General features: G+C 38.9%; 2 protein-coding genes across 5 annotated transcripts in view; one reads left to right on the top strand and one right to left on the bottom strand.

The window, feature by feature from the left end:
- The first annotated feature begins 936 nt into the window (after window positions 1–936).
- Window positions 937–11,653, top strand: rab14 (RAB14, member RAS oncogene family). Its single transcript, XM_051660931.1, has 8 exons — window positions 937–1,155; window positions 1,830–1,890; window positions 2,041–2,094; window positions 6,166–6,343; window positions 6,526–6,592; window positions 6,958–7,045; window positions 7,272–7,302; window positions 9,792–11,653. Exons 2-8 carry the CDS (start codon window positions 1,839–1,841, stop codon window positions 9,967–9,969), a joined length of 648 nt encoding a protein of 215 aa, XP_051516891.1. The 5' UTR covers window positions 937–1,155; window positions 1,830–1,838; the 3' UTR covers window positions 9,970–11,653.
- cntrl (centriolin) overlaps window positions 11,428–13,028 on the bottom strand; it is a 52,197-nt gene continuing 50,596 nt past the window's right edge. For all 4 annotated transcript variants that reach the window (XM_051660883.1, XM_051660893.1, XM_051660901.1 and 1 more), the window contains one exon: window positions 11,428–12,465. In XM_051660883.1, coding sequence (XP_051516843.1) covers window positions 12,268–12,465 — 198 coding nt within the window. In that variant the 3' untranslated portion in view covers window positions 11,428–12,267. The remainder of the gene's footprint in view (window positions 12,466–13,028) is intronic.

Here is a 13,028-nt window from a genome sequence, read left to right as displayed (position 1 = left end):
ACTGCTCCTGTACGTTTTGTGTGCTACTGCTCCTGTACGTTTTGTGTGCTACTGCTCCTGTACGTGTAGTGCGCTACTGCTCCTGTACGTGTAGTGCGCTACTGCTCCTGTACGTGTAGTGCGATATTGCTCCTGTACGTGTAGTGCGATACCGGTCCTGTACGTGTAGTGTGCTACCGCTCCTGTACGTGTAGTGCGCTACTGCTCCTGTACGTGTAGTGCGCTACTGCTCCTGTACGTGTAGTGCGCTACTGCTCCTGTACGTGTAGTGCGATATTGCTCCTGTACGTGTAGTGCGATACCGGTCCTGTACGTGTAGTGTGCTACTGCTCCTGTACGTGTAGTGCGATATTGCTCCTGTACGTGTAGTGTGCTACCGCTCATGTATGTGTAGTGTGCTGCCGGTCCTGTATGTGTAGTGTGCTACTGCTCCTGTACGTGTAGTGCGATATTGCTCCTGTACGTGTAGTGTGCTACCGCTCATGTATGTGTAGTGTGCTGCCGGTCCTGTATGTGTAGTGTGCTGCCGCTCCTGTACGTGTAGTGTGCTACCGCTCCTGTACGTGTAGTGTGCTGCCGGTCCTGTATGTGTAGTGTGCTGCTGGTGCTGTACGTGTAGTGTGCTGCTGGTGCTGTACGTGTAGTGTGCTGCTGGTGCTGTACGTGTAGTGTGCTACCGCTCCTGTACGTGTAGTGTGCTGCCGGTCCTGTATGTGTAGTGTGCTGCTGGTCCTGTACGTGTAGTGTGCTGCCGGTCCTGTACGTGTAGTGTGCTGCTGGTGCTGTACGTGTAGTGTGCTACCGCTCCTGTACGTGTAGTGTGCTGCCGGTCCTGTATGTGTAGTGTGCTGCTGGTCCTGTACGTGTAGTGTGCTACCGCTCCTGTATGTGTAGTGTGCTGCCGGTCCTGTATGTGTAGTGTGCTACCGCTCCTGTATGTGTAGTGTGCTATCGCTCCTGTACGTGTAGTGTGCTATCGCTCCTGTATGTGTAGTGTGCTACCGCTCCTGTACGTGTAGTGTGCTTTTGCTCCTGTGGAGGTCTCTGCTTTCATCATTACAACGATCTTTAGAGGAAGCAAACGGCCGGACGCCTCACACACACACACCGAGAACCAACCCAAACCTCCAAAAACCACTTGAATTTTACATTTAGGTAAAGGCTACACACATCACAAGATTATATTTATCATATTGCACTCAAAAGCGTTAGATACTAACGAATGACACGGTTTTTACTGCTTTCATTTTGGGAGTAGATGTTAGCTTTAGCATCTCTGGGTTTGGTTCAGCGCGAGGTCAGCTAACGCTAACTAGCCTTCTCAAAGCTGAACATTTACACAATCATCCGCCGAAAAGCGACACGGAAACGAGCTAAGCGTTAAAACATTTATTTGGGGTGATGTAAATAAGGTGTGGTGTTTAATATCGCGGTATAACCGTTGACATTAGTATGTGATTAGCTGATTATTTAGTCATGGCGCTGGCTGATTGTTGTGCTGCAGTTTGTGTTTATGCAGCTTTAGCTCAGTGTCATGTTACTCTCTCTGTATATACCTTTTAGTTTATATAGCTGTCGTGTTTACGAGCAGCTACATTACATTATTATAATTCTCAGTCGATCATTTTGTCTTGATCTCTTGAGTCTGCATGCTACCGTTGAGGGAAATGAAAATGTGTCTTTCTAGACAATAGTGGACAGTCAGCTGAGAGGTGCTGTCAGTGTGGTTTCGTATTCTTGGAGTTCTTGTCTGATATTTTGATATTGTTGTTAATTTAGAAGAATTATTGTCATTGTTTTGAGTTAATATGTCTTTTTATGCATTTCAGAGCAACAAGATGACGACTGCACCTTATAACTATTCCTATATTTTCAAATATATCATTATTGGTAAGTGAGCATCCTGCTGTCCACTATGTGTGCAATTATCTATGAAACATATATAAGATGTTAATGTAGTACCCGTTGGATTTGCATTGTTTTGGTTTGCTCAAATGTTTGTCATATTTTTCCTTGTACGATTGTTTGGTGTCTTTATAGGTGACATGGGGGTCGGAAAGTCGTGTTTACTTCACCAGTTCACAGAAAAGAAATGTAAGTACCAAATGTGCTTTGAAACAAGCAAGGATCCATTAACCGTTTAACCCTGGATTTTTTTTGAGAAAAATAATTATCAAAATATTAACTACAGTCTTGACCAACACAAAATAGGTATTGTTTTAAAGCTTAGAAGCTCTACTTTACAATGCACCTGAGCAAAACTGAACAAGTGCTTTAAAATTTGAAGACCAATCAGAAGTATTCAGTTTTGATAAGTTATGAATAAATTTGCACTATGTTGTTATTATTATTATAAGTATTATTGTAATTGGTAAAAACATGTCATGTGTCGTTGGAAAGCTCTCAAAGAGTAGAATACAACCAGCCTATTTTTTTTACTCCCAGACAAAAATATAGTGAGTAATAGCTAAGTAAATTTCTTTGACATAAATGTTTTTGCCTTTAACTTCATGTAAAATAAACAGAACATAAAATATCACATATCATTACTTAGAGGAGTGGATTCCTGTTAAAATGAGCTCACACACAATGTAATCAGATGAATAGATCATTAGATAATCCACACAAAGCACAATGTGTGCACAGCACATAATGTGCAATCTGGCTAAAAACACATTAGATTTCCTGGATCAGATGACTTTATTGGAAATTATGTAGTATGATGTCCAGCGTCATGGAACGCTAAACCAATTGTATTAGGATTCAGATCGCTGCAACCAGAGGTGGAAGTCATCCAAATATGGGCAGAGAGGATCATTCACTCTAATTTCATATGGCCACCAGGAGATGGTACCAAATACATGACACAGATGTGATGATGGTTCAAATGACACAAAATGGAACTGAATGAGATCTCGTTACTCATGCCTGCATAATTAGTTCTTATGTACAATTATTATGTTTTATTTGTTTAGAGATGTTTGCTTTACAATGATATCAAACAATTGACCCTCCTTGTTTATTTTTGTCGAGTTATAAACCTTTAATTTTGGTTATGCCACTGAAACAGGAAATCGTTAAAAACACCCTCAGATCTTAAAGGGTTAACATCTGTGCTTTTAGTGGCACAGGCTAATACACCATACATGTTTTGCATTTGTGAATTCCAACTCATTGCAATGAGTAATAAATAGTCTCCATTATTTCCATCAGCATTATTTTTACAACAGCATTTGACACTTTTTTTTTTTTTTTTTTTTTTTTTTTTTTTTAACAATAAAAGTAATTTTATACATGCACACTGATTTCACATGTATTTCTTTCATAATGCAATTTTATGGCAAAAATAAGAGGTATATTGGTTTTACCGATTAATCTATGCTGATAGTTGCTTTTTGGAACTATTGGTTATCAGCAAAATATGTGCAGATAGTTGCCGATATTTTTTTCCTCTGTGTTACTCTAGAGCATTTTAGAGTATTGTTCTGGATACAAGTCTCTGTCATTTCAAAATAAGAGACCCTGCTGAGTTTCAGGCTTGTTTATAGTTAAAAGTCCCACGTTATGCACCAAATAGGGCTGGGTGATATCCGATAACATCATCCTATCGGTGATGTCTTACAAAGATCCCGATGCCGAGTTCTGAACGGACATGATCGACAGTATCGGGAAATGGCAAAACCATGGATCTGGGAAGTCGCCAAATATATTAAACAGTTACCAGGGTGTAAAGCTAGCAACCGCCAATTGTGAAGAGGCTGAATCCAGTTCGCAAGGTCCTCATCCAAATGTATTTCATGTGCAGTTAATTTTGCTCATCTACCCTCAAAAGGCGGGTGACCTGCTGCGAGACGTCTCGGAGTGACACATGACAAGAAATGCTGTTAGTCACAAAGACATGCACTTGAAGAAACACACTTTATTATGTTTTTAAGAACCGGCAAAAGAAAAGCCGTCAATAGCTGTGTTTCCATCAACTTTTTTTATGTGCATTTTTGGATATCGCATAAAATCTGCTGGATGGAAACACCAAAATGCGAATAAAATCTCCAAAATGCGCATGGAAATCTTATACACTCACTTGAGGTGGATAATTTTTTATTTGATAAGAAGAAATGTGCATAAACTATGATGGAAACACATTTACCGAATAAACTCCTATTGAATTTAACAGAAATACAAGATCATGTGACTGAATAATTCATTCATAACTGGACGAACCAGCGGACCAATCATCGAAACTGAACTGTTGCCCTGGTCATTCTGAAATACCGGTGTCCTAAAAATTCACAGCCTGCATAGAGTTTGCAGAGCAAATAAGTTAAACACAAACTTGCACTTTTTCCTGAAGAGCAGGTTTATAGATCCTTTTAAAGAATATCTTCTAGATCCACACCGCAAAGTTAAGATGGAGGAACACACACACACACACACACACACACACAGTGCTCCCAGAACTGTGTGACGCGCTGTCATTTCCAGTCATGAAACGAGTTATTAAAAGGTCTTTATCCGCACATTGTTTTTGTGATATTCAGATTTTTCGCATAAATTAAATTCACAACTTGGAAGGAAACATAGTTACTGTTTGTGTCTGAGTCACAGTTTCTTCTGAGGCGTGCAGCACGAGCTGGAACAGGTCTCGTGTCTCGTGGAACAAGCGCATGTAAAGAGTTTTCACTCTTTTCTTCTGTTTCATTCATTTGAAAACTGTTTGCAAGAATACTGTCCTCTATGAGAATGCTGCAAATGATCTCTGATTATCTCAGGAGGTGCTGTGAGTTTAGTTCACTTTATTTCCACGTGGTTAGCATGCATTGTGAACACAACTCTGCAGGTTCAGTAATACTATATATCTTTGTATTAAAGAAACAAAGACAAAAGTGAATAAATCATAAAGTAATACAAGACACATTCACTTTGAACCTAAAATTGAGTTTTATATTATTTTCTTTTGGCAGCATTAACTGTATTACCAAAACGCATTACAAACATAAATTCGATAAGAACACACATTTGGCAGCATTATTTTGGGAACACAAGGGAATTTATTAGGCTTATTTATTTTGATTATCATTGTCTTTACATTTATAATTGTCTTTAGTTCTTAATCTGTAGGCTACTTGTAAATTTCCATTGGTGTCGTTGACGGATGCTTGCATGATGGCAAATGGGGCCGTTGGAGACAGTAAAAGTTTGGATTTGGGGAGGTGGTTAAATACGATTTTTTGATCACTTTTGATTTGAATTTAGAAATATCTTTTACGTTTTTTGTGTTTCAATTTATGAATTACATTTTTAAAGCAAAATCAATAAAGCAAAAAATGTCACCGACCCTCGGCAGGTGGGTTGATGATGTAATCGGATATCACCAATTTTTTAAGGCAATTTTCGCTAAAATATTTTTTACATATCGCCCAGCCCTAGCACCAAATCTTCATTTTTTTTTTCTGGTTATTATTGGGATTTTGGTTGAACAATAAACTACATCTGGGATTTTATTTTGGACTGTTACAGCCTCTATGTCTGTGCCTGTTACAATTAAGAAAGACTTATGCTGCGATCCAGACAACTCGGAACTCAGGATTTTCCCACCTCCGACTGGAATGCCACTTGAAGTTGGACATCCGACTTGTGAACTCGGGGTAGATTGATGAACCCCGACTTCAGCGAGTAGCGTCATTTGACGTGATTTCCAAGATGGTGTGACCTCTGAGCTAAACCGGAGCTGGGTTTTGTGAAGCATAAAAACAAACTTAAGGATTTTCACTGCAGGAAATGTCTATATATGCAATATACAATACATTTACAAGAGGATAATTAGAGGAATTGTTTGTGTATTAAACAATGCCTATGTTTTCACCTATTTTGCTCATGAAATAGCTAGATAGCATCTGGAAGACTGTGCATGTGTTTATGCATTTGGCATGTGTTCATGTGTCCGTGAATGGAACGCACTGAGGTCAGAAGTGGGAAATTTAAACTTGGATATTCCCCTCTCTGACCTCGTCTGGAACGCAGCATAAGACATTTTTTAACATTCTATAAATCAATTTTAAAAACTATCGGCTGATTAATTGGTTATGGGCCTTTTTCACTCATATCGGCAAAATCCACCATCGGCCGACCTCTAATGTAACTGTTATTAATCTTGTCTCATTTTAGTTATGGCTGACTGTCCTCATACAATTGGCGTTGAGTTTGGCACACGGATCATTGAAGTGAGTGGGCAGAAGGTGAAGCTACAGATTTGGGATACAGCAGGGCAGGAGAGATTCCGTGCTGTCACACGCAGCTACTACAGAGGAGCTGCTGGGGCGCTCATGGTGTATGACATCACCAGGTAGACCAATCCTCCTTTCTTGCCATTCTGCTTTGATGCCAAGGTTACTTGTGTATTGCTGTCGATCTGTAATAATGTTATTTTTATGTATTAAAATACTCTACTAAGTGTGTAGTGTTTTGCTTGATGTTTTTTTTTTTTTAATGTGGTGTCATTGTGGTTCATATCGTCCTTGTTTACAGGCGAAGCACATACAACCACCTCAGCAGCTGGTTGACTGATGCCAGGAATCTCACCAACCCCAATACTGTAAGATTGTTAGCTTCAGCAACAGAAAGTAGACATTTTGAATGATACTGGCATAAAATAAATTTGTACATTTCAAGGAATATTACAGTTTCAGTACAAGTTAAGCTCAACCGACAGCGTTTGTGGCATAATGTCGATTACCACAAAAAATAATTTCGCCCTTTAAAAAAAAAGAAAAAAAAAAAAAAAGAAAAAATTGAGGTTACATTGAGGCCCTTACAACGGTAGTGAATGGGGGTAAATTTTTGGGGGTTTAAACTTGAATTGAACCTGAAATATTCTAAGTAAATGATATCAAAGCTTAGTACATAGTTTATTTGCAGATGTGGTTGAGTCTAAATAAGAAATTCACAATCTATCCTCAGGTGATCATTCTAATTGGTAATAAAGCAGACCTAGAAGCCCAGCGGGATGTCACATATGAAGAGGCCAAGCAGTTTGCTGAAGAAAACGGTAAAATTTTTTTGGTCATTGTTTAAAGGGAAAGTGAAAATGGATGTTAGAACATTAAAACCATTTACTTGGGCCATTTGTAGTCATTATCTGAACAGCTCTTTGATTATTATTATTGGCAAGACCAAAATTATGGAGCAGTCAACAGAAGGTAAATGGAAATATGTGAAGCATTAACTGTAGAAAATTCCACACTCACTTTCACATTTTCAATCTTTTGAAACAGGTTTGTTATTCCTTGAGGCAAGTGCAAAAACGTAAGTGTTTTTTTTAATTTTTTTTTTTACAACCTGTTCTCGTGACAAGTCGTAATAGTTAGTACGAGATGGCAAAATCATAAGAAATCGTACTTCCATAGAGAAAAATAAACGAACCAACAAAGGATGTTAAAACCATTTTTTCTGAAGTTTAATCCCATAACCATAAAGTGTAACCCCTTAACCAAACCTTAACTTAAAGTGTTGGATGGGAGGTTAGCTAAAATTTGATGCCTGTGATTTGAACTTCTGTTTGTTGATTGATCAGTCTATGGCAAGTCCTTGACTTTTAATCATTCGCATGATATGAACTGTTGATATCAACAATTCAATTTTCACTTTTAAATTAATTTCTGATATCTGTAATTACGTTTTGAATGAGAGATCGTTGTGAAATTCTACTAGTAAAAATGCAATTACAGATACACTATATTGCCAAAAGTATTCGCTCACCCATCCAAATAATTGAATTCAGGTGTTCCAATCACTTCCATGGCCACAGGTGTATAAAATGAAGCACCTAGGCATGCAGACTGCTTCTACAAACATTTGTGAAAGAATGGGCCGCTCTCAGGAGCTCAGTGAATTCCAGCGTGGTACTGTGATAGGATGCCACCTGTGCAACAAGTCCAGTCATGAAATTTCCTCGCTACTAAATATTCCACAGTCAACTGTCAGTGGTATTATAACAAAGTGGAAGCGATTGGGAATGACAGCAACTCAGCCACAAAATGGTAGGCCACGTAAAATGACAGAGCGGGGTCAGCGGATGCTGACGCGCATAGTGCGCAGAGGTCGCCAACTTTCTGCAGAGTCAATCACTACAGACCTCCAAAGTTCATGTGGCCTTCAGATTAGCTCAAGAACAGTGCGTAGAGAGCTTCATGGAATGGGTTTCCATGGCCGAGAAGCTGCATCCAAGCCATACAACACCAAGTGCAATGCAGAGCGTCGGATGCAGTGGTGTAAAGCACGCCGCCACTGGACTCTAGAGCAGTGGAGACGCGTTCTCTGGAGTGACGAATCACGCTTCTCCATCTGGCAATCTGATGGACGAGTCTGGGTTTGGCAGTTGCCAGGAGAACGGTACTTGTCTGACTGCATTGTGCCAACTGTGAAGTTTGGTGGAGGGGGGATTATGGTGTGGGGTTGTTTTTCAGGAGCTGGGCTTGGCCCCTTAGTTCCAGTGAAAGGAACTCTGAATGCTTCAGCATACCAAGAGATTTTGGACAATTCCATGCTCCCAACTTTGTGGGAACAGTTTGGGGATGGCCCCTTCCTGTTCGAACATGACTGCGCACCAGTGCACAAAGCAAGGTCCATAAAGACATGGATGAGCGAGTTTGGTGTGGAAGAACTTGACTGGCCTGCACAGAGTCCTGACCTCAACCCGATAGAGCACCTTTGGGATGAATTAGAGCGAAGACTGCGAGCCAGGCCTTCTCGTCCAACATCAGTGTCTGACCTCACAAATGCGCTTCTGGAAGAATGGTCAAAAATTCCCATAAACACACTCCTAAACCTTGTGGAAAGCCTTCCCAGAAGAGTTGAAGCTGTTATAGCTGCAAAGGGTGGGCCGACGTCATATTAAACCCTATGGATTAAGAATGGGATGTCACTTAAGTTCATATGTGCCTAAAGGCAGATGAGCGAATACTTTTGGCAATATAGTGTATCAAGAATTACAGTTTTTACTAGTGTAAATTCCTTTCTTGATATCAGTAATTGCATTTTTACTAGTAGACTTTCACAACGATCTCTCATTCAAAACAATTACGGATATCTGAAATTAATTTCTTACTAGTTGAAATTCCAATTTCACATATCAGCAATGCACTTCCTACTTGGGAAAAATAGTTCTTTAAATCAGTATTACATTGTGCTAGTACAAATGTACATTCTTGTGATCAAAAATTCAATGACAACTTGTAAAAATGCTAATTAACTAGTTAGAAATAAATTTTTGATATCTGTAATTGCGTTGTGAATGAGAGTGGATGAGAGATCATTCTGAAATTCTACAGTTACAGTTTTTACTAGTTGAAATTAAATTTTTTGATATAACATTTTGTGTATTCCTGCGAGTGATGTCATTTTCAATATAAAGAATTAACATCTTAACTAGCTCAAATGTAATTCCTGATATCAAGAATTGCCATTTCCACTAGTAGTAATTCCATTCCTGATATCAAGAATTAGCATTTTAACTAGTGAAAATGTTATTGTTGATATCAACAGTTCGTATCCTGTGAATGATTGAAGTCAAAAGGGCTAGCCATATCAATCTGTATGGGAATACAAGTTGTATCTTTTCGTACAAGCTTAGTCGGTGGATATCTTACGATTTCCCCATCTCTTACGAATGATTACAAGTTGTCACGAGAAGTTTTTTAGACTGTCTGCTGGCAGAGCGTACACACTTTTTCTTTAATATACCCAGTGCAACATTTTAGTTTTCTTTAGCATCTTTACTTATGTCCATCCAACAGAGGTGAGAATGTGGAGGATGCATTCCTTGAAGCAGCAAAGAAGATCTACCAGAACATTCAGGACGGCAGTCTGGATCTGAACGCAGCCGAGTCGGGGGTCCAGCATAAGCCTACTGCCCCTCAGGGTGGGCGCCTCAGCAGTGATACACAGCCCCAGAAAGAGGGCTGCAGCTGTTAATGACCATGGAGTCTTCATTCTCTTTCTCTGTACCTTGCCCCCAGTCCCCACCTCTGCCTCTCTCTCTATCTAAAAGCGTCTCCCCTTCCAAAATGATTTGTCATTGAGTTTGGGGCCAGATGGTTTTGAGCGAAGGAGGTGTAACAGTTAATTCCTCCCCATATCCTGCTCTCTTCATTCCCTCCTCCTCACTTGTTTTGCTTATTTCTCATATGCTCACATCCCAGTGCTCCCATCAAGCACTCAAGGGAGCACAGCTCCTCCACTGAACACTAATCCTGAAGAGAGATGATTGTTGATAAACTGAAGAAATGCTGGGTTTATCCTTTACAGACGTGATGTGCATAACTATTAACTAAACATCTCATGTACAGGAGCTGTCTGAATACTAGTGTAATGTAAATGAAATGGAAATATTGGCAAACGTTATTTGTGTTGACGTGACGTCAGAAGTGATCAGGAGGACATGCATCAATGTGTGTATGTAACATTGTTTTGTTTAAAAAAAAAAAAATCTAAAACTAAAATATTGTATTTTGTTTTAAAGTAGACTTTTTGCAGTTTCACATCAAATCACCAAATATTTATCCCTGTTTGTACCTATTCATGAAATAATATACATGTACTATACAAGATTAGTATTGTTTCGAAACAATTTCAATGGAAGGTCCATTATAAAAATCAGCTATTCCTTTGGTTGATTCAGACAGTTATTTTAACTTAGTAATTGTAACTGTTATAGTAATATATTGACAAGAAAAGGATGCATTTGAAGTCCTGAAGAAAGTTTTCTGCACTTTGCAGGTTTGATTTGGTTTTCCCGAGGGCCTGGAGCTTGTTTTGTATTACTGCGGTCTTAAGTTTGGCCTACTACAAGGTTTCGGATCCCCTTTGGTCTGATCTTAAGCATCCATAAACATCAAGTTTTTTTCTTTTGCGGCAGTAGTATAAGAAACAGACCTGTTTGGGGACCATGTACCAAACATCCAGACCCTGCAAACCCTCATTATATCAAGATATTCTTATTTCTACATTAATAATTTCAGTTGCCTTATGATTTGCTTTTGTTCACTCTGATGTGTTGCCCATTTTATTTATGCTCCTTGTAGCTTTTATCAAAGCAAAGGAAGTCCAGAAATTGCAATAGAGATTTTGCCTTTTTGAACACCTTGAAAGCATTCCATTAAATCTATTTTCAAACACTGATCATAATATGCTCTGTGCTGGGTTTCTTTATAGGTTTATTAAGCATGAAGCATGGTAAGACTACGTTTATTAGGCACCGATAGGAGTTACTGACCCACTATAATTTAAGAATATGTAATGCAAAGGCCTCCAAAGCATGACAAACATCACTGTGGGGAAACTGTCCAAATCCGTTTAGTAGTCATCAGCTTGGTGGTGGTGGGTGAGATGGGCTGATGTAACAACCAGCAGTAGTTGCTTTTTCAGATGTGCAATGAACAGGTAAAAAAAAAAAAAAAACCCACTACAAATATTTTTTTCTATTAAATTTGTGTATTATGGTAGATTTTAAAAGTGGTTGTTTTGTAAACTGAAAATCCATGTTTTAATTTGCTCCTACTTTCTTGCTTTTTTCACATCTTTAACCTGCTCTTGAACTCAAGTATGTCTTCTGTAAGTGACATTTGTTTGTAATTATGTTAATAAAGACAATACTATAGATTGTGTTTTTGTCCACATACACAACTGATTGCACTGTATATCAGCAATAATGATATCATCTTGGAACATTTTCGTAGTATTGCACTTCAATTGAAGTTGTATTTGATTTAAGACAAATTGTACATAAAGATAAGTGCTGTAATAAATACTCTGCATACTTTGGCTTTGAATACAAGGTCATTTTTTATAATCATGTAAAAATATAAATATGCAGTTATCCATGTCAGAGCACTGCCTGTTTTTTAGTCAACAACAAGAGTATTAAATAAGTGAAAGTGCAAAGGAGTGACCACATGGTAAAACCTGAAACCTTCACTAGTGCAGCTGTTTTACATGAAATATTTTCAAGGCAGCTGTCTTCTGTAGCACACGTATATGTTGAAAAGGCACATCACAGTGTTAGTGTAATAATTTAAATAAAAAAATTTGTGTAAATGGTTTTATATCTACAGCAACAGAACTACACTAAGGCAGCTAGATAATCTTCACTTTCTTAACCTCAAGTTTCAGTTTCTTCATTTGTATATGGAAAGTGCTGATTGGTCCAACCAACTTTATTGGTTCAAAGAAGGCTGAGATTATCTAGCCTCCAATATGACCCACAGAGTCTGTTTAATGGCTTTGAAGGGAGTAGGAAGTCAATCTTGTGGGTTCCTTGTCAATCAAATATGAGTCGTCTTTGGTAGAGTTGCCAAGGAGCTGGTCCAACTTGTCGACATGTCTGCGCAGACCCTGAATGCTGCCTTCAGTCTGCAGTCTGCGCTGACTTAGAGCTTCCTGTTGGGAGAACATGCGCCTGCGCAGCTGAACCTGGATATCATTGCACAGACACTTAAAGGGTTAGATCACCCAAAAATTCTAAAATCATTCATTCTTCATATCATCCTAGATAATTATTATAATTTTATATAATTTTCTTTATTTATCACACGTTATACATTTGCACATATACAGTGAAATTCTTCTTTTTCACATATCCCAGCTAGGCTGGGGTCAGAGTGCAGGGTCAGCCATGATACAGCACCCCTGGAGCAGATAGGGTCAAGGGCCTTGCTCAAGGGCCCAACAGTGGCATCTTGGCGGTGCTGGGGCTTGAACTCCCGACCTTCTGATCAGTAACCCAGAGCCTTAACCGCTGAGCTACCACTGCTCGATGTGCATGACTGTCTTTCTTCTGCTGAACACAAAGATTTTTAGAAGCATATTTAAACTCTGTTAAGTCCATATAATGCAAGTGAATGGTGACCAGATTTTTGAAGGTCCAAAAATCACAAAGGCAGCATAAAGTAATCCATGGTTTAATCCATGTCTTCAGAAGCGATATAATAGGTGTGGGTGAGAAACAGATCAATATTTAAGTCCTTTTTTAATAT

The sequence above is a fragment of the Myxocyprinus asiaticus genome, chromosome 3 (assembly GCF_019703515.2).
Source record: "Myxocyprinus asiaticus isolate MX2 ecotype Aquarium Trade chromosome 3, UBuf_Myxa_2, whole genome shotgun sequence".
Lineage (NCBI taxonomy): Eukaryota > Metazoa > Chordata > Actinopteri > Cypriniformes > Catostomidae > Myxocyprinus > Myxocyprinus asiaticus.
Note: the sequence above shows the minus strand (reverse complement) of the source record. Positions and strands in the feature narration are given on the sequence as shown.

What these genes read in the sequence shown, in the direction of transcription:
- rab14 (XM_051660931.1), top strand. Translation starts at nt 1,839, where the DNA reads ATGACGACTGCACCTTATAACTATTCCTATATTTTCAAATATATCATT. An exon ending in ATGGTGTATGACATCACCAG is followed by an intron (nt 6,344 to 6,525) that starts GTAGACCAATCC and finishes CCTTGTTTACAG; the next exon opens with GCGAAGCACATACAACCACC. An exon ending in ATCTCACCAACCCCAATACT is followed by an intron (nt 6,593 to 6,957) that starts GTAAGATTGTTA and finishes ATCTATCCTCAG; the next exon opens with GTGATCATTCTAATTGGTAA.